This window comes from Blennius ocellaris, assembly GCF_963422515.1.
Source record: "Blennius ocellaris genome assembly, chromosome: 6".
NCBI lineage: Eukaryota > Metazoa > Chordata > Actinopteri > Blenniiformes > Blenniidae > Blennius > Blennius ocellaris.
Window position 1 is genome coordinate 8,610,942 of NC_137655.1, and position 27,870 is coordinate 8,638,811.

A 27,870-nucleotide genomic window follows, 5' to 3' on the forward strand; every position below is an offset into this window, starting at 1 on the left:
CGTTAGTGGTTGTTTCAGGTACCGAGTCCTCAAGGGTGTGGGTTCTGGCCACAGAGTATTCGAGTCACTTCAATACTAATCCATCTCTTTTTATATGCCCTTTACCTTGAGCTACTGCATTGTTGAAGGTGTAACAGTTGGAGCGATTTGTGCTTTAAGCTACTTTCTGCTCTCCCTAAATTCGAAGCAGGCGATGTCCGTCCATGTTTTTCCAATGTAGCTGACTTGACATGTTTGATTCAGCATCAGTTTTACTTTGAGGTACTTATGTGAGTATATTTGGTTTGATGTGCGTTTTTACATTTCACTACGCGACATTCATCTGACGACTGAGCTCACTTTTGTATTAATGATTTGTTCAATTTTTTATCAACTGAAGAATTTCGACTTCAGTTCTATGACTCAATGAATTGTACTTCAGTAAAACTGTTAAGAACTTATTATGGAGTGACTCAACCGAATCAACTCGAACTCTCAAGGCATTGAGAAGCAATCTGAGACAGGTAGGATGTCCCATTCATGGGGTGGCAAAGTCATAACTGAATAATATACTATTTGTAGATAAGAGACCGTTTGGATGTGGACCCAGACTGCTCTGTGTCTGTAGTAGCATGTCACAAATGGATTAGTAGATGAAAAGTGATCAAATCAATTAATCCTTTATTTCTTTAAGTGTCTCATAGTGTATGGCCTTCAAGTGCTATTTTGTGAACTCTACAGGGGGTCCACCACAGAGTCTAACAAGACCCCCCTCCTTACAGGCGCTGGTTGCAGATCTATGTTGCTTATAGAAAAAAATCACAACCTGATTTTCAGGTTCATTGCGACATTGATTTCTCATGAGTGCAACCATGACTAACTATGTAGGCCAATGCTTGTTTGAGAATATCATTCAGAAGAAAAGGAATTAGGTTTTTTTTTTTTTTTAATTGTTTATCACCAATCATTATTTTTCCCCACTCGCATCTGCTCACAATCGAGTCTCACTCTGTTGCCTCATTTTTTTTTTTTAGCTCTGCCATGTCTCCTCATAGTAAAGGACTTTTATGATGAAACCATTCTGATGACTGTGGCGAAAACCTGCCGAGTCCATTGTTGTCATTGATTGCCTTCTAATAGCTTGGATGAACTTTATCTTTGCCGAGGGTGGCAGTGAACGAGTTGGTGGGCTTGTTACTACTGCTTTAATGGAACATTTCTGCAAGATTACGTCTGAGCTGCATTTACAGTTTCATCCGAGTTATGTTGTATAGTCACACATTTAATATTTAAAACTGACTGTTAAATGGTCTTTTTTTTAATTAAAAGCACATGAGGAAATGATTCTTGGAGGTGTTTATATCAAAGGGACTTTCTAAAGTTGTATTTTCTGACGGCAACATTCCGATCTGGGAGCGTCAGGATATCAAACAGATAAAGGATGCACCAGATTCAGATTCAGAAAGTTTTATAATCTTAATAATTTCAGCAGTCCATACATCTTGGCCAATAAAAATCACGAAATGTCAACTGTCTATTCCTTTTCCTGTACTTCATAGTTATTACCAGCACAGTCAGTTTGATGCCACAACATGGGTGCTTGTATAATCGAACCATGAATCCATCCATCCAGGTCACAAGTTCATCCTTTTCATCCATCCATCCAGTTGTTTGGCATCTCCATCTGTCCGACGAGCTGCTCCATCCATCTTTTTAGGTTGTTAGTTGATCAATCTGTCGATATGGATCTCGAGGCAGTCCAATAATCTATCCATCCAGATTGCTTCGCCATCAAAAAGTTACCACAGGAAAAATGTCCAGCTGCAAACCTAAAAGCCACATTTTTTTTTACATTTGATCATTTATGCTAGTGTCACTATTGTATGGACTAACTCTAGTTTTTACAAATTCCAAAGTTAATATGCTTAAAGTAAAAAACTATCAAATTAAAGACTATGGTGCATTATCGTTTTCTGTAAATTTGAGAGTTGCCTGTTCATCCCATAGTTGTTGTTTAGAGTGACAAACAACTGAAAACACAAAGTCCTCCAACCATGACCCTCCCCGCCACACACACACACACACACTTGCAACGCGCTGTAATCAACTTCAGCAGCAAGTGGATAGCAGTGTGGGAGTGTGAGCGAGTGCCCATGTACATGGAAGCGTGTGTCTTTTTGAAGTGGAGCTCCTCTTGTGGTTGTACTCTGAATACATTATCGAGTTAAAGTGGCTGAAAGGAAGCATCCACATGGGTAATGGTGTGTGTGTGTGTGTGTGTGTGTGTGTGTGTGTGTGTGTGTGTGTGTGTGTGTGTGTGTGTGTGTGTGTGTGTGTGTGTGTGTGTGTGTGTGTGTGTGTGTGTGTGTGTGTGTGTGTGTGTGTGTGTGTGTGTGTGTGTGTGTGTGTGTGTGTGTGGAGTTTGTTGTTGGTGAGAGCAAAATTGTGCTATTGTTGGCTGGGAGTAGGCTTTGATCAGTTCAAGTGGTCGATAATAGAAGTTTATCTGGTGTAGCACATGCCACAAAACACCGCAGGGTGCTTCAAAAAAGTTAAATATTACAGAAACAAACAATTATACTTTAAAACAACAGCAACAATATGCCTGAAAGGTCTACAAAGTTATGTATAGAATATAAAATGGATGAATTGAATGAAAATTCTTGTAAATTAGATGTTTTTTTTTAAAGTTTTTTAGAGGTTTAAATAGAAACATCAGACTGTACATTTCTGTACAAATACATAAATCCCAAAGCGCCGAGGCTCCATTTATGTTTGGGACGTAATCATGTATTGCGCAATCACGCCAACACGTTGTGTAATTTGCATAATATGTAGGCTGCGATTCAGCTTGTGTTTTCATTGTACGGTATGCATACAACAAACTACATGTCGTGGCTTAGTTCATGTTGTAAAGTGTGGCGGGCTGGGACCAATAGGGTTGTTGGTGTGTGGAAGGCTGAACACTGTGCCTCTCAAGATGAGTATTGGTGATAGAAATCATGCGAAAACCCCAAAACTTGTTTTTAAATAGGAATTCTGATGGTAATAGCCATTTTGTGTAATTCGGTGTAGGTTCGGCTTGATAGTATTTTTCTGTTTTCACTTTTAAGATGTACGTTGGAGGATTAATTGTATTTAATATTAAAAGTACAGTATATAATATGATATTTCTTTTATGTATTGTGTCATTTCATGATCCTACATTAAAGTAATTGTGAATTAAAGATGACTTAACATTTGATCATAATGATTGACACACATTACCCGGAGGTACATGTCTGAAGAATACTCCTACAGCAGTGTTGTAGGATGAACCTTTTGTTTTCAATCACGAACACAGAACAACGCTTAAACCCAGTTTGACTGAACCAAGTGATCTGCCAGTTATTTGAGCGAGGAGAAGGTGCCTGACCGTGCGTATGTCGGGACGGGAACCTGAAATGAAATCCTAAACGTGATTAAATTGGGCCGAGGTTTTTCATTTTGCTGGACCAGATTGAGCCCCTCGTCATAGCACCATTTTCAGACCAGTCCCAGTACAACTTGCTGAAGCATGTGAAGGAAGAATTGCGGTCAATCCAGACTTTAATACAGCAGAGCTGAGTTTGGCAGTGCTTCATAAATGATAGAAGCATAGATGGATCAGTGGCTTTATATGATGTAAGTGATCAAAGATGACACCTAGAGCTCTAATATTAGACTCCACTATTATAACTCGTACTTAAATCCCCAGTGTCTATAGACAACCTAAAAATAAAACCTACTTTAATGTTGTGATTATTTGTTTTTATATATGTCAGATTAGTAGTTCTTTTCAATAGTAAAGAACTGTGTTAAAAAAAAAGTGTTTTTCCTTTCCTCTCGCCTGTGTAGAATCAATGAAGTATAGAGTACCTGACATTTCAGCTGCCAGTGTGAAGTCAAAGCACATCCTCTGATGAGTGTCCAGGGATTTGCTGCAAAACATCCTCTGTGTGAATCTCTTGGTACATTTTTGTTTGACTCCTTTTGAAGAATGCTGTTAAATAGAGAGCTTTGAAATGTGCGCACAGTCTGTCATTTAAGTTTCTAGTATCTAGGTGATAGAATGTGACTTTGACCTTTGATGGCAGTTATCTGTCTGTCCTTTAGGTTGTAATTCATGCTTAATGTCTTCATAGTAACAATGAGAAGGAAAGTGGAACGTCTTCCAGAAAAAGTGTGTTGTTCATTCAGGAGTGTTACATATACAGTACTTGTTTTTGAGGGACATGAACATGTGTTTATGTGGCCATGTACACACTTGTTTCTTGTATATTGTTGAGGCCAGTAAGCCCCTGATCACAAATAGCTGACCTCTGGCCTTTTTCAGCTCCACTCACTTTTTTTTTTTGTTGAAAGAAAACTAGTTTAAATGACAGAAATAGCATGAAACAGCAACATATGATGGAGAGACAAGGGACATTTTATCCATAATTCATTTAGGCATTTGACATCAAATGGTGTGTGTGTGCGTGTGTGTGCGTGTATCACTTTAAAACTCAACATCGCCCTCAGTATGTTTTAGAAGCACAACTACAACTGATTTTTTTTAACTGCTGCAGCTGAAGACTCGAGGATTACTCGATGTCGCAACCAAAATCTGTTGCTTGTCCCTGCAGAGTTTCACTCGTCACACTGACGAGCACGAAGCCACAACCTCCTCCTTTTAATGCTCCAATCTGCCGCCAGTGTTATGAATGGGAACCATGGAGATCCCACTTTGATGTGTTTCAGATTATTGCACAAATATAAGTTTGATGATAAAATCAGTCAAACTTCACATCCAAATTGTACAGACTGTTGCTACTATCACAGCGAGGCTGTTGATTATCTGTATGGGCAGAGGCAATATCAGACTTTCTTCCACAATAACAAGTTAGTGGTGGTTTTAAAATTCAAGTCAAATATAGAGATGCACCGATGCCACTCTGCTGGTCAAAATGTCACTGCTGAATAATTTGCTGCTTTTGTAAGGACTTTCCGTGGCCCCTTCTCTTGTCATTCTCGTGGATTTCTTGTCTACTTGCTGCTGGCGATGCTGATGCATAATGTCGCGTAATACTCGCCGGCTTGTCTCGGCTCGGCATCTGTTATCTGAGTATCGCAATTGGTGCATCACTAGTAAAATGAGAATTTTTTGTTGTGAAACGTTCATTGAATTTGTGTTTTCAAAACGAATACTTTCAGATTGTGCAAGTATATAATTTTCTCTCGTGGTTTCATCTGAAAAAAATGCGAGCTGAAAGCCGCACTGTGAAGAGTTATAAAATTAGTTTGTTAAAATATTAAATACATTGTGTGGACATTTTTTTACTTCCAATCTGTTTTATTTTATCGACAGTCAAGGCAGACACTGCGTGAACAAAATGAACTAAGTGGGACAGCTCTTACCACTTTCCCACCTCCCAGAAGCACAAACCAGTGTGCCAATTCCTCAAATGTCATTAAATGTCAAAAAGCTGGCCTGCTGAGAAGCAGAAGGTCCAGATCTCTGCAGTTTAACACCGACTGGACACTGCACTGTCTAAGAAATGCAATTTGGTACCTTTGTATCGTGAACGTGCGGCGATAGATTTTCTCACTGTTCTATAATGTAGTATTGATTATCTGTCTCACTCTTGAAGGTCCACAGTGACTGGGTGACACATTAGAGGCTTTGTGTTTCATTAAGGGCCGGAGTGCATGCATATCATCAGACCCTCATTGCGTTCTCAATTGTCTCCAGTTCACTGATTGATACTGGCGATACTGAGAGGCTACCACTCTCTATGTCTCTCACACGCTCACTATGTTGCTTCCTTAGGTCTCTCAAGTGGCGAGGCCCCTTCAATCAATACTCTGTCATGTCAAATGCACACTTGGAACCACAGTTACTGCATTCTGGGAGGATTTCAGTTTCCCTGATCTGCTTTCTGCCCATAGACAGTGACCGCCGAGTCCCTGTTGGTTCTCATTAAAGCACAAAAGGAAACCTCTGCAGTGTTGTGCTTGAGTACAGATGCCTGAACATAGACACAACGATGCTTACATGTTATAAATGTAGGTTCACAATCGGATTTATGAGATTTACCGGCCCCGGATAAAGCGGTAGACGATAGATGGATGGATAGATGGATAAAGTTTCCTCAGCATGCGAGCGTAACATTCAAGGCTCAAGAATACAAATGGCTCGACAGGTTATCGACAATTGCTCCTCACCACATCATTGGTTGACTTTGTTTCAGTGAAAACTGAGAAATAACTACTCCAATCCATCTCGGTATGGAAGTTGTGTAATACTAGCTCTCTGTGTGACAGTGTTCATAATTTTTAAAAAAAAGAAAAAAGCAGCTTAAAAGGCATAGACTTGTTTGAAAGAATATTGCTGTTGTGCCTTTGTTACGCACAGGTCTTTAAAGTCTGCCGTCTCCCGGACCGCAGTGCAGGGAAGAAGGAATAAACGAGTTGACAGAAGCTGACTGAGCCGACGTGGCTGCAGTGATCAATCGGTCCTCATTAGCTCGCTCACTGTCACAGCCTCCTCAGCTGTTGCAGGCAGATGTGGCTCCACTCACCTCATTATGGCATCTACCTCCTCTTGTCATGTCGGTGTCAGAGATGTGCGATGGCACCAGTGAATGACAGGCAGGCAGCTCCGCTCTCTTTGCGGATGTTGTCACGGAGTTTAATGGCAGCCTCACAGCTGTTGCAGATAATCTGTTGGTGTAGCGTACGGGCTGCGTTAAGTGGTCTGTTCAGGTTGGGTTTTTTTTTAATATATATATATATATACTTAATTTGTTGTCTCCAAATCACACGCTTTTCTCCAGAAGATGAGGGGCCTGAGAATATTTCCTGCGAAACAAAGTGCAGTGGGAATTAAGCAGGTAGGGGACATTTTAAACATGTTGTGCCTGGTGACACTTGATAAATTCCTACTGGGTTCAACAGTCATGTTGGAAGATACTGGTTGAAGAAGAAGTAGCAAGAAACACTGTGCTGGCTGCACATAAGCGATACCACTACCTGTTCGTGTCAAACACTTCTTGGATTTTGTTATTCAGCTGTTTAAAAATGAATGTTTATGCAACAGGCTTGCTGTGGAACACCTCGCTGCTTCAACTTCAGGTTATATTTAAACATTTTACCAAGCCAACTATGCTGTGCTAATGGGGTTTTAGTTTGTATTTACCAGTAGAGAACAACAAAAAGCAACCAGGTTAAGGCAAATGGAAAGACTTACTGCCCGAGCAACATGTCGCATGTAGTTCATTACCCAATGAAAAAGCACAATACTGGCAAAGAAAAACATACAACAGAAGGAATGTTGGAATTCGGAAAAAAAACCCATTTATTTCAGCAATACAACAGATTTCAAAAGGTTTATTTAATAACTTTCAACAAAAGAAATCTGTATTCATGTAGCTGAACTTCATGTAGAACTTTGCATAACACCGGTAGATAAGTATTAGACCTCGGATCTAAGACCCACAATTTCTGACACATTTCAAGGAAAAAATATAACGCTGCAATAAAAGCGAGGTTCTGCAGTGACACACAGAGTTCGGATCTGTTTGCGAAACCTTTGAGAATGGTTGCATACCACCTGGAACGAGAGTTAAGCCAGTATTCCATGGTAGAGCGACATCTCTGAGCCCCACCAGAAAGTTTTTAACAAAACTTTCCAAACTCCAGGAAAACACCCGAGACTTCCTTCGCACCGCTGCGTACGTCGTCATCTAGCCCACTTTATTTCACCCCCCCCCCCCACCCCCCTTCACAGTCTGTTTACCTGACATATCCCAAGACTATCCTTTTGCTGTGTTCAACTTTTAGCAGATTTTAAAGCAATCGTCAGTCCCCACAGGGTTTCATTTGCATCCCCTCTACTCTGATGATGGTACATATTTTGAGTACCTGTGTTGCTTGCTGGAGGAGAGGAGAGTTAATTGCCTTCTGTGGCTGACGCAGAGCCAAGAAAACTAAGCTCCAGACCAACAAAGTTTTTTTTTTTAATCGACTGCAGAGTTTACTTAGCGTTTTCAATCCAATAAATGCCTGAGTAATTTGCAGTGTCAGCCAGTTTTCTGCGGGAAGACCGAAATCGAGAATAAAGGGAGACAAAAGTGCAGGGTTCGACACTTGCACATTTATGTTGCAGCTTTGTGAGGCGACTTTAAATTGCCCCCCCCCCCCCCCCCCCCCCCCCCAAGTTGTTACTTTCATACTTTGAATTTGTGGTGTCTATCAAAGATTTCAACTCTTCAGGCCATTTAAAACTGAACGTAATACAGATTGTACATATACAGATAATTACAGTTTGTGTGCTCTGTCAGTGATGGTGTTTGATCTGCCCATCAGGTGTAGCCTAGTGAAGCACTGACGTCACAATTGCTTATTTAAACTGATTCTCCCCGGTGTCTGTGCACTTCGCAAGCTGTCACCGGCCTCAATTTCTGAGGCAGGAACAGGCCATCAAACGCCAGATCAAGATACGACATAAAAACTCGCTGGTGGGCCGATGTTCCTTATTAAGCAATGCAAGCATTTCCACTCAGACGTATCATGTTTTTCCAGATTTTTCTTTTTTCCCCTGCAATGGGAATTTGGGATATATGATTACAACATATATTGTGCTGTCATCTTACTTTGCCTCAGGCCTGTTATACATCCCCACTTCGTCTTTACTCCAGTTCGTTGCAGTGGGATGATTAAATAAAGAATTCTTCACTTCATAACATATTCTGTGTAAGAACACATACTCTAAGTCGGGATGGATATCACAGTTAAAAAAAGGGGATATGTTTTACTGTCATACCCACCTGCATGCTGCATGTGACTGAAACTTGGCCAAAGTAATCATTGGAGAGAGAGCCATCGGGACCGATACAATTTAAAGGTGCTGTAAGTGGAACGTGTGCACCAGTATACCTCATTCCAACAGAATTGACCCATAGATGGAAGTGGACATCTGAAATTGGCTTTTGGGGGGGAAATGCAACCTGGTCTGGGATGGTCAGGAGTGACTCTGCAAACGTGCGGAGAACTCTGGTAGCAACAATCATTCATTTCTTCAATCTGCAATTTACAATGGCTTAATGCTTAAGATTACACAGTCGAGAACCGTGTTCATTTTGACAACAAATTGTGATTGAGTCTGAGTCGTTCGAGTAACACGCCATTAAGTTTTAGTCTTATTTTAGTCAATTAAAACCTTGTTAGTCTTAGTCTAGTTTCAGTTGACTAAATGGTATTCCAGAATATCCAGTCAGTATTCAGGTTTCAATATGCTATACGGACAACAGATTTAACAAGTCGATCATCTAATCAATGAAATCAACACTGGTTGAGAATGTATCAGCAATCAATGGTTGTTTGATTCACGATTACCACACAATATATTCCTGTGGTACAGAAAGATTGTTCTAAACATTCACTCCACTTACTGAAGTGCTCATCCTCCTCGTTGGAGTTCGAACACTCTTAGTTCTGAAGTCCAGATACCCCCTGCAGTTAAAACACCCCTCTCTATCAGCAAAACATTTCTGTACGTTGTCTGGTAGTGGTTTGTTTCTAGCTTTTTGCATTAATTTAGCTGTTTCGTTCAGGATTTATAGGTGTTGCCCCAGTTATTCAAATATGGCAGTATTAATGAACAATATAGAATATGCTGTGCGTTGGTGTTTAAAAAGTATTCAACTTTGCTGAGAAGTGAAATACTTTTGAATTTTTTAGTTTGAACATATTTAATGGGAGGTTTCCAGCAGAGTTTTTGTCAATTACGATCCCCAGAAACTTCATTTCTTTAACCCTTTCTACTTTTACACACCCTCTATCATAACTTTTACATCTTTATACCCCTTAAAATGACCAGACACCATACATTTTGGTTTATCCAAGGTTAATATGGTTTATTTATATCAAACACCTTTTTAAAAAAAAAAAGTGTTTAATTCAGATGCGGTTTCTTTACTGATCTGTTCCAAGTTCTCTCCTGCACAGTCTTTGCTTGAAACAAGCAGGGATTCATCACAACTCCCTGTGATCCATATCCCATTTTCCATTTTGTACATTGCAACACACTGCAATATATTAGGATGCACTTTATAGAATTTTTTGCCAATATTTTTCTTTACAATCTGGTCAATTGCCAATATCAATATTTGCACGTATTTGTTCCCAACTAATTACATGACAGAAAGTGTGTTTTAGCTGAAATAATACAATATTGATATACCCAGTCTTATTCTAACGACTTGAAATAAAATGAAATATAGTGCGTTTATACATAGTTTACAGTGCTTATTTTGTTTTACTTTTTTTAATAGTAGTCACCCATCAAAAATAAGGAATAATTAAATTCAATTACTTACATTCCTTGATAAATGTTTGTTTGACCAGTAATTGTGTGTCAATTAAATGCCTTTACTGACTCCCTAATAAAAATGCTGCATTCTTGGTAATCTACACAAAAAGTGAGTTGTCTCTGGCTGTAAACTTCACCATCTGGTACTTATTGTTGTTGCATTGATCCAACTGGGGCTTATCAGAGTATTCCCTCACCAGCACCGTCGGTCAATGTCCAGATATTACAGCATGTCATTATTTTTCTGTAGACTCTCTCCTTCTTCTTCCACTTCCTCTTTCTGTTCTCTCTCACAATTCTCCACCATGCCCCTGTGACCATACGGAGGCCTCAGCGATGCGTCCGTGACTAAGTAAGCGCTTCGCAGCGATGATGTCAATTTGGAATACTTTCGTCTCGTATCGCAGAGCAGCAGGACACAAGGACGTGTCGGCATTATATGTCTCCGTCCCCTGTGGTGATGGGTCAACAACCGGGGACTGCAAGTAAAAACGGAAAACAGTACAGTTAGGAGAAGGAAGAAGACATTTTCACACACACAGAAAAAAAAAATTATGACGTGAATGACTAAAGGGGACCAATGGGTGAATAACAGCTGTATTTGTTGAGCTCCAATGGCGAGTGTTATATCAATACATTGTGTGGTTCACTGTTTCTCATCAGAAAAATAAATCTGGCTAAAGCTTGAACTCCACACTGCACACTTTAGAAAGTCTCGTGCTAAACCCAATGCCACATGAGCAATTATAATAAAGTATTTTTAGAAGGTGTTTAATAAACATTCCCGGTGTAAGTGGAACAAGGAAGCAAAGTGAGGCCAAACAACAATTCTTTCTCCATCGCTTGATAAATGGGGGGAAAGTGCACCTTTTTTGAAAGGCTGCTACTGCAGATGTGCACCACAACCACAGTGGATAGGTTTTATGCACATGCACGAGTAGATGGATCAATGACGGCTTCCAGAGACGCATGACTCCCAGCCCATTTTCTCCTGCGACCTGCTAGTTGTATAGTTGAGTCACTGTAATAGCAATCCCATTTTGTCATCGAATATCCATGTTGTTGTTTATAGCATACTGTTCTCTGTGCACACATGTCTGGTTTCATTACAAAGATAAACAATAGCGCCAAATTGTGCTCCAACAGGAAAATTATAGAGTTTTCAAGCATTCCTGCTGTTTCCACGTAAACGGACATTGTTTTCAAAATGTTGCCATGTAAACTTCTGAAGCGAAAATGCAAGAAAACTATGCCTTTTCTGTTGAAACATTGTCACATTAACAGGGCATCAAAGCCTATTGACTTCTAATATATGCAAATTATACTCAAGGTTAGCAAACCTGGAGTGAAACAAGATTTGGGTGAAGGAGTAGAGAGCCTGTTCTCGCTTCTAAAAACACTTGCAAATACTTTTGGTTTGTGCTATTTAAGGGAAATGTCAGCTGAACTCTGTAAACCAACTGACAAGAATCGTTGAGCTGCATTAAGATGGAAGACGTGACAAAGCAAATTCAATAAGTTCAGATAATTGCCAGTCCGCAGTTAAGACAGATTGTTTACTGATGAAGAGAATTTACTGTTAAAGCTGCTCTCCCTACAAAGTTGACGGTAAACGCACAACACAGGATGTTCAAAAAAGAAACCAATATAACTGCTAAACATGTCTCTTCAGAAGTTTACCACATGCAAAACATTGAACAGGCATGGATTCCATGGCAGGACATGGAAACATCGCTGGATATCATCTAAAACTCTCAACACATTAAGTAAAAACCTCTCAGTGGTGGAGGCAGCATCACAGTTACAGCCTGGGCAGTTTCCCATAATATATTTAAGGGTATGGTACAAGATAATTGCAATGTTGTCCACCAGCACAAGCTGAATAACAGGATAACAACATCAAATTGACATTATAATGATGTTTAAAATCTCCCTCATGAAGTCGAGAGCAGATTAGATGGATGTTGAGGAGTGACCTCAGGGGAGGCGTTCATGCCAGACATCATAGGAATCTGATTGAGCTGAAGCAGTTCTATAAGCAACAATGTTCCAGAATCCCTTCTGGGTGATGTGCAGATCTAATGAGCGTCTACCAGAGGAGCTTCAATGCAGTTAATACCGCCTAAGGCGGTTTGACCGGTCATTAAATACATAGTGCTGTACCTTCTCCACCACCACTGTGAACATTGGCTCTACATATATGTGCTCTCATAATATATAAGAACGCAATCGTTTGTTTAGTTTTGGATTAAAGGTTTTATGGCCAATTAATGCAGAACACCATGAAATTCTAAGGTGTCCACATACTCCGTCCTTAGGTGCTGCAGCAGGTCTATACTGTCTGTGTCATCATTAACGCCAGTAAAAACTCTTCCATTCCTCCTGTGTGTGACAGCAGCCCCAATTACAGTAGTATCTATGATTTATGGTGTGTGTAGCTCACGGTACAGGTTTGCTGGACTCTTCTTATACAGAAAGGAAACCCTTCACAAGACAGAAAGCTGCTGTAGGTCGGATTAATGACCAGCGGCCTTTGAATAAAAACTGGGATTCTGTTATGTGTCCTGCGACGATGTTGAGAAGAATAGTATGACACATGAAGAGGGTAGACGCAGGAACAACCAAATCGGAGACAATCAGGTGTCTTAGAAACAAAACCGCAGAACTGGAAGACAACGAAAAGCTCAAACAAGTGACCCGGCTGAGTTGTTTGAAGAAGAGGAATGACAGGGAGCCCAGTGGGGCCACTCGTAACCTGGAGCCAATGTGTCACCGGAATGACAAAGGGTAGCTTCACTGGATAGGAAGATGGGGGCGGGTCTGAAACTCAACCAAGCATGTCCAGAAGGGACACGATCAAGGAGACTGAGACGCATGGTGGGTTAGAGGAGAAGGCGTTCATAACCTGAAGGAACGTGGCCAAGGAGAGACAACTGATCCATTGATGACTTTGGATTCTTGGGTTAAGCAAATAATTCAAGTTGAGTCTCGAATCAAACCTGGTTCAATGAATGGAAACTTTAGGGTCTTCAGATGAATTTTTCTATGTACTGTGTTCCATTTCGATTCATGTCCTGCTACAGCTGTCGACAAAAGGATTTAATCTTAAATTGATCTGGATCCTGAAAACAATGTAGGAGGAAGGTAGCCACACTGCTCGTCACGACCAATAATGCCTTAATGGACATATAATGTGAAAAATGTGACCATTTGAGATGTAATCAAGCCACTAATGACAAGTAAGTTTTATTTGATTCAGAATTTCCAAGTCAAACAGCGAAAGGGCCACATGATACCCACGAGTGCTGCTTTGGGTTCAGTCTTATCATATTCTGGGTTCTTCCATCTAACTGTTTCCTTCCCATCTCTCCACCCCCCCCACCCCCCACCCCCACAGGAGGATTTTCGAAATAAGGTTCAAGATTACATCAAGCACTACGCCAGATGATAGAAACACCGGGCTTCCTGCACCAACCAACAAACCAACCAAACCGCTCTACTTCACTTGTGCTTAACTTGGTCAACTACATGTGTGAATCAGCAGCTGACTCTTAACCTCTCCCCTCCTCTGACACCACCGCCCTCCCCCCCGCCTCCGTTCACACAATTGCAATAACCTCCACATTGCAGGAATATGAGAAAAAAAAAATGTAAAAAGGAGAAGAAGAAAAAATCCTGCGTTTAAAGGACTTGCATCCAAAAGAGAATTCTGCTATAATTATGCTAATCGATAGTGTCACAACCACGAGGACCTCTGCATCATAGGGGTGGTGGGTCACACTCAGCCGTTTTAAAACTTGATGAATGAAGAGAAATAATATCTGTTACTGTCAGTTCTCTGTTCCAGTGCCTGCCACGTTTGTGTCGCTAAAGAGAAAATGCATGCGAGTTCACAAACGCCGACGCGGCATTGCGTCGCGCGCTGGAAGGTGAGCGCAGAGACACTCAAACACACGCAGACGTTGGAGACGCCTCCAGCCCCATTAGACAGCATGTGAATGACCACATCGTCCCATTTTGTTGTTATTCTTCTTGTAAGTATGTGTATACACACACACACACACACACACACACACACACACACACACACACACACACACACACACACCTTCACATGTGACATAAAATACTGCCACTAATACCACAGCCAAATTTTTTGTAGCTTCACCTCATCTTTGCATCGCTTTAGTTTTTGCTTCTTTCTGACACACACACACACACACACACACACACACACACACACACACACACACACACACACACACACACACACACACACACACACACACACACACACACACACACACACACACACACACACACCTTCCTCTATCCCGGTTGAAGAGGTTGAGTCATGCAGTGCAATCACAAAGTTGTCCGACACATCGGCATGGTACCGAGATCCCTTTAAAACCTGCATTTGTTTTTTAAACGCATAAAAAAAATTTTTACCGTTAAACCTCAAACATCTTTATTTAAGGTTGTATTTTTTAATCACAGTAATGTATTAAACAGCTGTTAGCCAGAAAACGATGAGCAAAAAAAAAAAAAAAGTTGAGTCTAATGACTAATGCTGCAAAACTGCAAGCTCCCTACAATAACCCTCACGCACCTTTAAAACTCATCATTCTGTTTTTTAAAAGGACGTTTAGCATTATTTGTAGCGGGAATAATGGTGATCATATTGTAGGACGCCCCCCCCCCCCCCTGAGTTACCTTTTATGAGAAACTCACATTAAAATATGAATATTAACGTTCAGAAAGTGGTTCTAATCTATTGGGTCATTTTGTTTGTTGTTGCCAGTGCAGACAGATATTTCTGTGTTCTCCCAGGTATTATGAGAGGTTTTACTTATCAACACAAGTCATCACTAATACGTGTGGCTCATCAGTAAGTCTAATAGATTAAAATCTTCTTAAAGGTACAACATGTAAAACTTGCATCTTGCCTCTCCTGGATGGTAAAGAGTCACTGTAGCATTCAGTTGTTCTGCAGTCAATCTGTTTTCTCCTTGTGGTTGGCTAAAGCTTAATCTATCCATGCTGAAAAACATTTTATGGAATTCAGACTGGCAGGATTCGATCCCAGCTGATAATAGGTGAAGACAGTGTGAAGACCGCGGACAATTGTTAAACCGACTCAACACAACATCCTGTGGCACAAAGTGGTATTACAAGACTGGATAGCCAGTAAAGCTAGATTTATATTCACTCCTACAAAAAAAGATCTTCATGAAGAATGTTGTTGCTGTTTTTGGAAATATTTTAGGTTTTGTTAGGAAAAAAAAGAAAAGCAATAGTCTTATTTTAATTAGAGCGTCCCTTTTTCTCTGCTTTCCGCTTCACTACAGTAACCCGCTTCCCCAAACCAAAGACACAGATTATATTCAAAGAATCCCTCCTTTCACTACCGGTCTTTAGTTGTCACTGTGGATCATCACAGAGCGTAAAACCAACAGGAAGCTTTTTGGCTGACACTTTGTAACTGCACTGTACACAAACCCTGCCATTCTGGAGGTTCCCCACACTCGCACGTCCGTGTGTCTTCCTAAAAGGGCACAGCTCCAGGTCTTTGTCAGTGGACTGTGTGATTTCACTCTCTGAATGTGTGTGGAGGTACATAGACTCTCAAGACGGCCTGATCCATCCAAGCTCCTGCAGTGAAAAAGGCAGTCAACATGTTGATCTGTGAGCTCCGGTTAAACCACATCCTGTCACATTTGGCCAATGATTGTTACATTTTCTTTTATACATTTTTTTTTTTTTTTCTTCTTCATCCGTGTGAGTCAGAGAGACTGTCACTCAGTCAGCGAGCGCCCATTGTCGCTCTCCGCTCGGCCTCAACTCGCACCGTGCCTCAAGTTGGACGACGTGTAAACATGAACTGTCGCGGCTCCATTCAGCTCCGCGTTCACTCGCCTGCGTGAGAGTCTCCGTGATCTGCCAGTGGGAAAGTTCACCGAGGATGTACAGATGTAATCAATGACGGCTGAAACTTTATGTCGGATGAGTGTAAAAAAAAAAAAAAAAATTGACATTTTGTTCTTGTGTAAGTGTGCGAGTGTCTGCGTGTGTGAGCAAGTGGAGAGGATGTGACTTGTTAGCATGTTCTGGTTTTCCCCTCTTTGCTCGTTGTGGTTCTGGCCCGACGCGTTCAACAACTTTTAGCTTCCGGAGAGGGGACGACACCCGGCCTCTGCCAAAATCAAGGAGTTCTGACTGAATGCATGTCCGCTGCAGGCGACCACGAACGCGAGGTTGAATATGAAGCCATCCCGTGTTATTGCCACGACGGCTGCGTTTGCCTCCTGGAAATGTAAGCGTGGACTGATCTCTTAGCCTTACTACCACTCAGACTCCCTGTTGGACAATTTGTCGTCACCTTCAGTTTGGAAGTTATCAGCTTTTTTTTGTCGTTTGTTTGTTGTTTTGATTTCTTTTTCGTCTTGGAAAATGTCTGATGACTTTAACTCCATTTCTGGGCCAGAGGAAGAAGATAAACAGCCTGTTCGATAAACCCTCAAACGTTTCTTTCTCAGATTGTATATCCATTTTTTTTTTTTTTTTTAATATATTAAAGAGAGTATTAAAAAAAAAGATGATGGCATGTGTCTGTTCATTTAACATACGTCCTCTCAACATGGGTGCATTTAAACGGTGTAGTGCAAAAGTTTCATGAAGCTGCAAAGCCAGAGATGAGGATTATTTATCTTGTCTCAGTATTTCCTGGATTTGTTGTCAGAGATTAATGTTTCTAAAAGACTGAACTGATGTTTTCACGCAGCTTGTTGTCCGACCAATTTGTCCAAATCCTCCACAACATCCAGCAGGATTATGGAGGATGAAGGAGAGCAGACGTGTGTGGACAGTATGGATTGTTTTATTGAATCATCACACACAAACATGACTCTGCATTATTTTGGCTCCGTCCGATCTATTTCAGACTATTATTATTTTGTTTGCCTTCCCTTCCTTTGCCGAAATGGACTCTTCAATAGTGTCATTGTGCATGAAGGGATCCGGTGAGGAATTGAGACAATTAAAACTTCAAATGTGAATTTACTGTACTGTGTCATTTAACTTTTTTTTTCTTGAAGGATATCGTTTTTAAGAGAATGGGTAAGCATTGCCGAATCTCTTCCAGTTTCAGTTCTGGTCGGCAGAGATACTTAATGTTATGTTGAAGTGAACGACGACACGGCGAAGTGTGTTGGATAGCACCGTCGCCATACAGCCCTGATATAAACTGTAACACAGACGCTCTTAACTTGAACTGAATCTCCTTCCTGGTGGCTCATTGGTCCATTTAAAGTCCCCTGACAAACTCACAGTCTGTGTTATTTTACACTCACATGAAGAAAATCTATTTCAATCCCCAGATGATCAGAGAAGCCAGAGCAGCGAAGAAGATAATCAAGAAGGTCATTTGTCACGATCGACACGTGGTTGGTTATAACTCTGTGTGTGTGTGTGTGTGTGTGTGTGTGTGTGTGTGTGTGTGTGTGTGTGTGTGTGTGTGTGTGTGTGTGTGTGTGTGTGTGTGTGTGTGTGTGTGTGTGTGTGTGTGTGTGTGTGTGTGTGTGTGTGTGTGTGTGTGTGTGTGTGTCCCTCACAGATTGAAGAACAGCCCCTGCAGGTTCATTATTTGTACTCGTCCTCTCTCCAAGTGTGAATCAGCTAATTGTTCTAATGTTGTGTCATAAGCTATTGGAGGACTTTTTTAAGCCTTTCATTCCAGATTGAGGCCCCTTTTACACGACAAGTGAAAATGCATCAGCCGCCTTTGGAAAAAAAAAAAAAATCTGAGGGGATAACATTTTCTCAAAATGCTGTGCCCCCCCCAGGGAATTTCCTTTTTTGTTTGTTTTTAGGTTTGGGTTCAATTCCCCAAAGAAACATGTTTGTTTTTCAATAGGAAACTTTTTTCAATATCAAGACATCCATGCAGGGAAAGAAACGCTCATTCTGGCTTCCCCGGGGACGTTTTCTGGACATATAGAGATCACGTCATAGACATAGACCTGTTTTGGATCACTTTTTGCTCAGTGGGGTGCTTTTTTTGCTTACATGTGCAGAAGAATGATTTACTATGGCTGTGGTGAGCCTGTGCAGTAGCAATGTTTCAGAAAAGTTTGCCAACCTTTTCCATCAACACTGGGAATGTTTTATGAAGATATATGCAAAAGGGGGGGTTTTGTGAAGTTTTTAATTTAATTGAAATTTTCATTAGGTACAATGAAGAATACACTTTATAAATAAAATGTATTCTTGTTATTTTCTTCTACTTTGTACAACAATGAGTGAATATTCCTAAAGCTGTATTTTAGGGGTCAATATTTATCTTTGATTGTGTGTGTGGTGAAGATCCAGTGGGCGTTTGCTGCCAACTGTTTGCCTTCCTCCTGCTCCTCTGTCTCTTCCCTGCCCGTCACTCCGCTCTGAGCAAACTCCATCTCATCCTGGCTGCCTGCTGACTGCCTGTCTCCTAGCTGCGTCTCATTTATTCAGCTGTTTACTCTCCTGCTCCTGACTGCGTGGCTAGAACAAGATGACAGTGTGATGCAAATGTGAAAACATCACAACTTAAAAAAAGAAATCCAATGAAAATCGGGTCGAAAAGTTGATTAAACATCAGCTTCAGTCAGTGGACTTCCAGCAGCTTCTGATTCATTTGGGACTGAAAAGGAGAATATGACTGATTATATCTATGGCCTGAAAGTCAATGATGTCCTCCAATGATCAACAACTAACTCCAATAAAGGATGTGCTGATGATGAAGTGAAGGACTTCAGTCTCAATCTGCATCCAGAAAAAAAAAAAAAAAAACACCACATGAATCGATAGTTAGCAGTTCATTAAAAAGGTTTATGGTCCAGATAAGTTTCAACATCTGGCCAACGTAGCTTATCTGGAACAGACACTACTAAATTACATAAAAAAACAAACAAATCAGATGGTCTTATCTTGTTTGAACAGTCATAATGAATCTTCAGCGCTGTTCACTATAACACAAATCACAATAGAAAGACATCTGGAGTGGCGTTAATTTGTCTATATTCTGGCTGATGTGTCTCTCGATTAAAATGGAGCCGAGTTTCCTATAGACACATAAGACTTCCATGTTGATTTATTTTAGTTTTTCTTTCTCTCAATTCTTATGTCGATGTTCTGCACAGCGAGAAAAACCTCACAAGTTTCCACAAATCGCCAAATCTCTGCTATCACTGTCTGAGGACACCATGCCAAATGCAGACGCACATAAAACAGATCAACTGTAGGCTGAAATGTTTGGGGAAAGGATTTTCATGAGCTACAAAGTGTGCAAACATTTTCTTTCTTTTTGGGAAGTAAAGAATGACATCCTGAATATTACTGCATTAAGTTGCATTTTCCTGGATATTTTTCCCGAATAATGTGAGATTTTACTCTCACAGAAGTTGAATTTCTATTATGCAATTGGCTAAAGTCACAGGTCTACACCCACAGCTTAATTTAATAAAATATCTTGCTTTTCTTCTTGGAGACATTATATTATGTTATTTGTTTGTTTGTTTTTTAACAGAAATGTACTATTGCTTGAAAGTTGGAGTTAATAGACTTTGTTATCTGGTAAATGTATTCAATGACAGAGTTGTTATATACAGTTGAAAAGTAAATGACAAGAACTATTAATGGTATTAATGGTATTAATGGCCAGTACACTCGATGTATGGCAATGCTTTGACAGGAAAGGAGAAATTTAAAAAAAATAAAATAAATTCTGAAAGATAAATCTAAATCAAGCTTATATTTATTAGAACTGCTGTCAGCCCTCCAAACTGTTGCATTTTTTTTTTTCCCCGACCAAAAACTTTGACGCATTGTTGTGCTTCGCTTGTGTTTCCTCTGCATGTGCGTTCCCTGAACGAGCATAAGGGCTCACGCACGCCCAGGTGGGATTCACAGAGTCGGTGTCTCTCCAGTTCCTTTGTTTGGCTTCGACAGCAGCCCACGCTCTCACTCCAGCGGTGGGAGGCACTTCATTGTTCTGCGAGATCAGCTTGGCAACGCGGCAAACGCTGATACATTTGGTCACGCCAACTTAAGCAGAAGCAGAAACAATGAATCCATCAGCGCCATTCAATAAAGTTCCATCTCCGCCGCCTCAGTGAATCACAGCAGTAATGTCAGATCAACACGATTTACTCACATTATCGTGCTTTTTTCAGTCATCGCTGGATTAATCGCAAAAGCCAATCTCAGAACTAATCTACGACGGGTAAGGGGGGTGGGGGGGGCTCGGATGTATGGAATTTTTCCTAAATTGCAGGGCGATCAAATCATAATGCAGGTAAATAGAGGTGTAGAAAAAGCAGCAGAACCCACAATCATGTTTTCTTTTCCACCAAAGATTCAAATATGCACTCCCGGGGACACTGTGGAGCGTTTCACATCATCTAACCAAGTGTGACGCAGCCTCACAACAATATTATGCACACATAAAGGAACACTGCAGTCAAGGAGAACGACGACGCATCCAGCAGCAATATGTGAACCGACTCAGCTTGTTATGTCCTGCAGAAAAAAAAAAAGTACCGTCAAGCTGTCACGTTGAGACACTTTTGAAGGAAGCGAGACAAATGAGCTGACCACACGAGAAGCACAAACGAAGAAGTCGCTTTTCTTCGGCGGCTTGGATCCAGCGTTCGTTTAGGCTTTTGGAAGCTCTTGATGATGAGAGGAATGGGAATGTATGCTTCTGAAAAATCTCAAGCAGGTCAGGTCACATCTTTTGAAGCATAATCAAAGATGCCTCATAATCTTAATATGTTGGAAATATGCCTTTTCTGCATACAGCAAAAGAAAATCTTCAATGAATTTGTAATGTTACAATAAAATAACAATTCTTGATGCTTTCATATAAGCTGTTGAAGACTTTGGCTGGTAAAAAAAAAAACACCACCACATCATTCAGTAAAATGCACAGTTATGTTACGAGGAAACTGGAATTGTGAGCGTTGAGTCCAAGCTGCCAGTCAAACCGACAGTTCTCAAAGTGTAGTGCGGGCCTCCAATGGGGGCCACTAGCGAGCTTCAGTGGGGGGGGGGGGGTCACACAACCAGATGGAGAGGTCATAGGCTGCCTTTCCCAAGCAGGATGTTTTCCCTTTAATATTTTTAATGAAATCAAAATTCAAAGTGAAGGGTTTCATCGTTCCACACTTGAACCAAACGACTTCAATCTATGGCAGGGAGCCAAAATATTCAGTAAAAACACATGCAAAATCTACACCACTGGAATCAAACCCAGGTATTTATAATATGGAGTAACTGTGCTTATGACTTCTCCACTGTGCCACCAGGTCAAAGTGCACTACACATGAAGAGTTCAAGCAATTCACGTGAGTAGTTTTGGCGGAAAGTTGGTCACATACATACATACATACATACATACATACATACATACATCCCAACTTTTGTTGGCGAAGGCAAAAAGGAGACTGGCCTTGCAGTCCAGTCTTTGTGCCTTGACTCTTAAAGAGACAGGCACACAGAACAAGTCACTGTATGGAATTACCCAAGGTCAGCAGTAGCACGCAGATAGGTTGTGAATTTTAAATGACGATCGGCTCCCCGCGACACCACCACCAGCCTGAGCTGGTGCATGAATTTCTGCTGCATCAATGAATTGTACCCCACAGAAATCGACCGGGCTACATTTTCTTGACTTTGCCTGTCCACTTCAGTGCCAGCTGCTGCTTCAGATTTCTGCTCTCAGCTGACAGGAGTGTCACTCGATGAGACCCTTGGCTCTGCAAGCTTTCCTATGAATTCTGAGAAGCTTTTCCACTCAGCACAACAGGGAAAAGTTTTTTATCAGTCTGTCCTCTGGACTCCTCCAGCAACATGCCATTCCTTTCTATGGCAGTCCTGCTCAAGGGATGTATTATTTTGGATAAACTCGAGAGACTTGAAAGAAAATAAAATCTCGGGAGATCAACAATTGCAGAAATACTCATAAAAATCACGTCTGGAACCGACGGTCAGATGACAGTCCAAGACGGGGACAGTCCTGGCTGATCCTGATGAAAACTTGTGTGTAATGTACCTACTACTTTGACCTTCTTTGAACTCCCAGCTCAATGGGCCCAACATTTTAGTGGTCTAAGTCAGCCACTGTCACTTTAAATACTGCTTCAGGAATATGAGATTGAGCTTTCAGGGCATTTGTGAAGAAATCATGAAAAAAAAATAAAAAATTGTTTAATATTTTTTCATGTCAATATAATCAAGTCAAATTGAAAAAAAGCTGTGATGCAAAACCATAAGTGTAACCGGGTTCAAAGAAATCAGAACTTATATAAAGATGCCTGTGGGGTATGATTAGTTAGAAGGGGGAATGCTTTCAGCATTAACAGCAGGGGGGGTTCGCAGAGTATTTTATAGTCAAACATAAGTACATAGATCAGAGGGGTTAGCATACCTCCAACCCAGGGATGGGCGACTTTGATCATTGAGACAGCTGCTATATTGACCTGCTCACTACCAGAGAGACAGATTATCAACAAGCACGGAGAATTACGAAAGCTAATATGATGAAAAGAAGAAGCTGAATGTCTTGGAATTCGAATCAGCATGTGTCTATTTGATGATCTTGAATAATTCCAAAATGTATTACTCATATCTGATTGAACCTTTACAAGCCTATAACTTTTCATAGTATGAGGCTTCAATCCTAATGTCGTTTAAAAGAAATTCTCTATATATAGCATTTTCATCTCAGCACGACTCAGGTATGTATGAGTTTCGAGTTCGTCACTCAAGTTTCACTATTGGTAAGTGAGAGTTTTACTTCCCCCCTGCTGGTAAAGCAGCTTTAATGGATATAAAGGAGAGATAAATTATATCGTTCCCTGGGATGAAAGTAATTGAGCAGAAGAATTGTATATACGGTACATCCCTCCCAGCACCCTTTATGGTTTACAGTGTGACAACCTTGCGTTATGATGAAATCACTGTTTTGCCATTGCTCAACTTCTTTTATGTTGAATGTGGAGGACACGCACCATAACCTCCAGGAAGTGTTGTTTCGTGTTGATATTTCATTCATTTCCTCCCCCTTGCTGTGTCTCTCTCCTCTCGTGTCCCTGGAGTCTCTCCCCCGCTCTCCCTCTCAGGAGACAGCCTGTAAGCCTTCAACTCCTCTGTGAAACTGTTTAATGTGATGAGAGGATAACTAAGCACGGCCCGCCACAATGCACATGTTCGAACCTACATTCTGTAGACGTGCCTGATAATTATTGTCTTCTTCGCCATGAGGGAATGGAAATGGAAACGGATCTGGGAGTACAGGTACTGACATATGAGACGCGCATATTTTTTGACAAGAAATCCAGTTAATTATCTGTGGGCAGCGCTTGTGAGGGCCTTGTGTCCCAGTCTGCATGTTGGCAGATTGAAATGTTGCTCGGGAGACCAAAGGGAGAGTCCAAATGAGCTGAAGTGAGGTAAAAATACACCAGAGCCACATGGGAACATGAGGATGTGGATTCCAAGCATTGAAATATGACATGTATTTACATCACCAGCAGACATCTGTGGAGGACATCACGTTGTGTGTTACCAGTGAAAGGAGATGTCGGGGAGGAAGTGGATAGGCTCAGCCTTTCCCCGAGCTTTCTTTTCGAATTGGTGGACTGTGGTTGTTAGGCGCCAGGCTGCAGTGACATTTTCTCTCATTATCATAGCTGAGGAAAGTTTTAGTCCCTGTTGATCCACGCCAACACATACACACATACAGACAGACACACATGCACGCACGCACACACACTTGGTAAACAAAGTTTGTCTGATTACATCAGAATTCAGCGCACATCCACTGCACCACCTCAACTTTTCGCAAATGATAAACGATTCCCAACTATTTCTTTGTGCACTCAAAAAGAGAAGAGTTTCTAGAGAGACAACAGTGAACTTTTTTCCATCAGCTTGCATCCCACTCCAGTGACTTCATCGGCAGTTTTCTAAGATTTCAGGCACTGTTTGCTTCGTAATTAGTCACAGAAAGCTACGGCATCCTCCCACTATAGTCTCTTACCTTGCTGAAGATGCTTAAATCAACAGTGCAGTTCATGTTTTTGGGGAGATAATTAAAGTGGCTGGTAGTCAATGGAGAGGAAGAAAAGGAAAATAGAAAAGTAGCTGATGTGTGTCTTGAAGTTGATTTGCTGCTGGTCCACATACCAAGAGTTATCCTCTGGAGAGATAACACAGTGTCCTGCCACGCACCAGTGTAAAGTAGAAATGGCCACCTTCAGTCCTCTGTGTGTGTTTTCAGACTGATATTTACTGCTCGGCTGAGCCTCAGATTCTGTCCGCAGCTTTGGAGAAGCATATCAGGACTTCCAGTAAAGAAACACGAACAGGATCAGAGCTGCTGGAGATTTTAAAAAAGAAATGCTTGTGGAAAACATCCTTCCATATTTTCTGCAGCAAGAATAACCTGTGACTACCTGTGGTTCAAAGAAATTGTGAAGGAAAGTGATGAGGAGAAAGTTGTCATTGAATAACATGAGCACCCAAGTACGAAATAATAACACATATTAGGAGATAGATACAGAACAAATCTTACCAGAAACTGATTTGGATTTGTAAAAATTTAGTTCTTGTGATATATTTGAAATTCAATTGATCTCTATGACATTCATTTTTGTTTTCATTGATCCATCCATCTTCACCCCTTCATCCAATCCAGGATCAACAGAGCTGATTCCAGATAACAATGGGCAACTTAGCTTTAAAGGCACGTTTTCTGCATTTTGTAAGAAAAACAGAAAATCAAGCACTTTGAAATGTATACAAATCCAATCTGAAATTAAATACCCATGGTTGACATTTCATATTTCTTTCACAGATCATTTAATATTGAGATTTCTATTGATATTTATGAAGTTCATGGTGAGTGAGTGAGTGAGTGACAGTTTCACATTCTGAATATTAGATCATGATTATGAGGATGTTTAGTCTGGACCACATGTTAACAAAAAAAGCAATTTTGGGTTGTAAACAGCATCCATTCATTGTTCTATCTGCATGTTTTAGTGCTTCCTGTCCATTTTATTATGTATGATTACTTTTTAATAAATAACTGTTGTTTTCCCAACCACATCTGGTTTAATGCAGCCTCTTGCCTGAAATTCAATATAAACAACAAAGCTCTTTTCAGCAAATATTTTTGCTTCTTTAATTCACTGTTGGTCCTGCTCTTGATCCTGGTTATTAGATAATAATACTTGTAGATGCATCATTGCTACTATCATGGTATCTGCTGCCCCTGCTGCCACATACGCCTGAATGTCCTCAGATTGCCTTTCTCCTTCATAAATTATTCACCAAAGTGAGTTAACTATTTAATGAGGTCAGTTAGCGTGGGTGGAGAAGGTCATGCCTGACAGCAAGTCCTTGACAGTCTTAAAATTGCTGGACTTTGTATATATGTAGCTTTTTCCTCTTTACATTAGATAAGGTAGATATTATTTTTCTATTGCTGTTTACACCAATGGAAACTTTCACCGGTGCAGAAAGTGAAGCAGATGAGATATGTGAAGAAATATTTTTCTCATTTTCACATTTATTTATTTTTCATTTATTTATTACTTTTCTGTGCTTTTTAGGCAACTGGGTGAAGTAACAAAACACAAATGTCATGTGACAGTCAGATTAAAGTTCTGTCGATCAATTGCTGTATTTGTGTCACTTATTCTATCCAGGCAGGCAGAAGATGATTGAGTTGAAAATTGCTCCTTGAAATTAATTGCGGATTAATTTTTGAAGTGATGCAGTGAAGCGCTTCCTATGCTCATGTAGAAATTCCTCATTTCTATGTTGGGTCTGTCGCGAGATGTGGCACACCAAATACCAATATGGGAAAAGCGCAAAGTCGTTTATCCAATAAAAAAAAGATGAGTGTGTGTGAGAGAAAATGTGAGGGGTTTTAAAGTATTTCATACCCGTAATCCCATGAAATTAAGATTCTTAATTGTGTGCTATAATGAATTTCTTGTATTTTTTTTTGCAAAGCTTTTAATGTATTTCTTTTATTTCTCTGTAAAGCACTATGAATTGCCTTGTGTCTGAATGGTGCTATATGAATGAATTTGGCTTGCCTTGCCTTGGTGTTTGAACCTGAGTGACAGTGGAGGAACATTTTGGAAAGGAGGTCTTAGACCTTGTCCAGCCTCGGAAGAGAATCAAACATCACATGTTGAGGTTGTGAAAACAAAGTACAGTACATTGACTCGATAAGGGACAATCAATGGACAGGAAACTTTTGATCTGAGTTGTGGAAGCTTGAACCTTCTTTCTTGTTTGTGTTCTGCTCAACACATCTATCATCTGAAGTCAAAATTAAATACCAGCATGTATCTTGTTTCATGGAAAAGGATCAGTGGAGCTGTCCACTCAGGCTGGCACCACAACCTGGTGCTGAAGGTGGTTGTAACATTTGGTTCACTGGCGTAAAGCAAAGTGAAAACCTCCAACCATCAAAGCCCCAACCAACATTTAAATGCTCGGGAGAATATCATCATTCCTGGGCAAAAAATATGAGCCGTCCTCCTGGGAAAAGTACTTCCAGAGGGTGGATCTGGGAAAACAAGTCAGATTCTTGGAAAATATCATCCAGATGAGCCTCAGGGATAGATGTCATGCAGTTTTTCAAAACTTCCAAACTAATAATGCTATGATGGGAGCAGATGGAGCAAACTAGCAAAAAAAAAGAAAAAAGATGTGAACCTGTTGGAGGATTGCCACAGATCAAATTCTGGAATATTTTTTATCATCTAGTCTGTGCAGGATGATAGTAAAGTTAGTGTCGGAAAGTCTCGGACATTGGACTAACAAATCTTAGATTTGGTCCAGAAACACAAACAGACAATCATACTCAAATCACATAACAGATCAAAGAACTTCAAAGTGAGCACTATAGGTACAAAATGTTTGGTCTCAGCTGTAGACGTAGACTCCCTGATGCTTAAAAGAAAGAAAAGCAATAGATTAACCACAGTTTGTTCCTCTCCGCTTGTGAAATTCAAAGGGATCTCTGCAAGCGATAGAAGCAATACATCTTATAATTTTGAGGAAAAACAAACTCTGCTTGTATTTATTTTTCTAATAGAAGAGATTTTATGAACACGGGTACTTTTACTTCCCACAGACACAGTCACAACCATGTTTCTATTTTATTATTTAGATCTGAGGATTCAGCAAATGTTTGAAGTCTGTGGAATTCTGATGTACCTTTTGTAATTCACATTTGCTCAGTCGAACGGACTAAATTAGCACCTTTGCCTCAGGGGCAGGGATTTGGACGAAGCAGCCAGGCAATGAGATAACTCTAAAGCTAAGGCTAATTAGAATAAGGTTTCTTTATTCAAGCCAGCTGCCCCAATTCCTCTGCTCGCAGTGGGTTATTTAATGCCAGGATAATGTATGCTGTATCCAAGAGACAATACTGAAGATGAGCTAAATCATAATGAAGACAC

The 27,870-nt window shown here is 40.6% G+C and overlaps 1 protein-coding gene across 3 annotated transcripts in view; it reads left to right on the forward strand.

Annotated features, from left to right (window-relative positions):
• The window catches only part of ube2f (ubiquitin-conjugating enzyme E2F (putative)), a 41,737-nt gene extending 24,804 nt beyond the window's left edge, over positions 1–16,933 (forward strand). For 2 of the 3 annotated variants that reach the window (XM_080498354.1, XM_080498355.1), the window contains one exon: positions 13,746–16,933. In XM_080498354.1, the coding sequence (XP_080354480.1) occupies positions 13,746–13,796 (51 nt within the window). In that variant the 3' untranslated portion in view covers positions 13,797–16,933. The remainder of the gene's footprint in view (positions 1–13,745) is intronic. The other variant, XR_013936662.1, reaches the window with a different exon arrangement.
• The last annotated feature ends 10,937 nt before the right edge of the window (positions 16,934–27,870 follow it).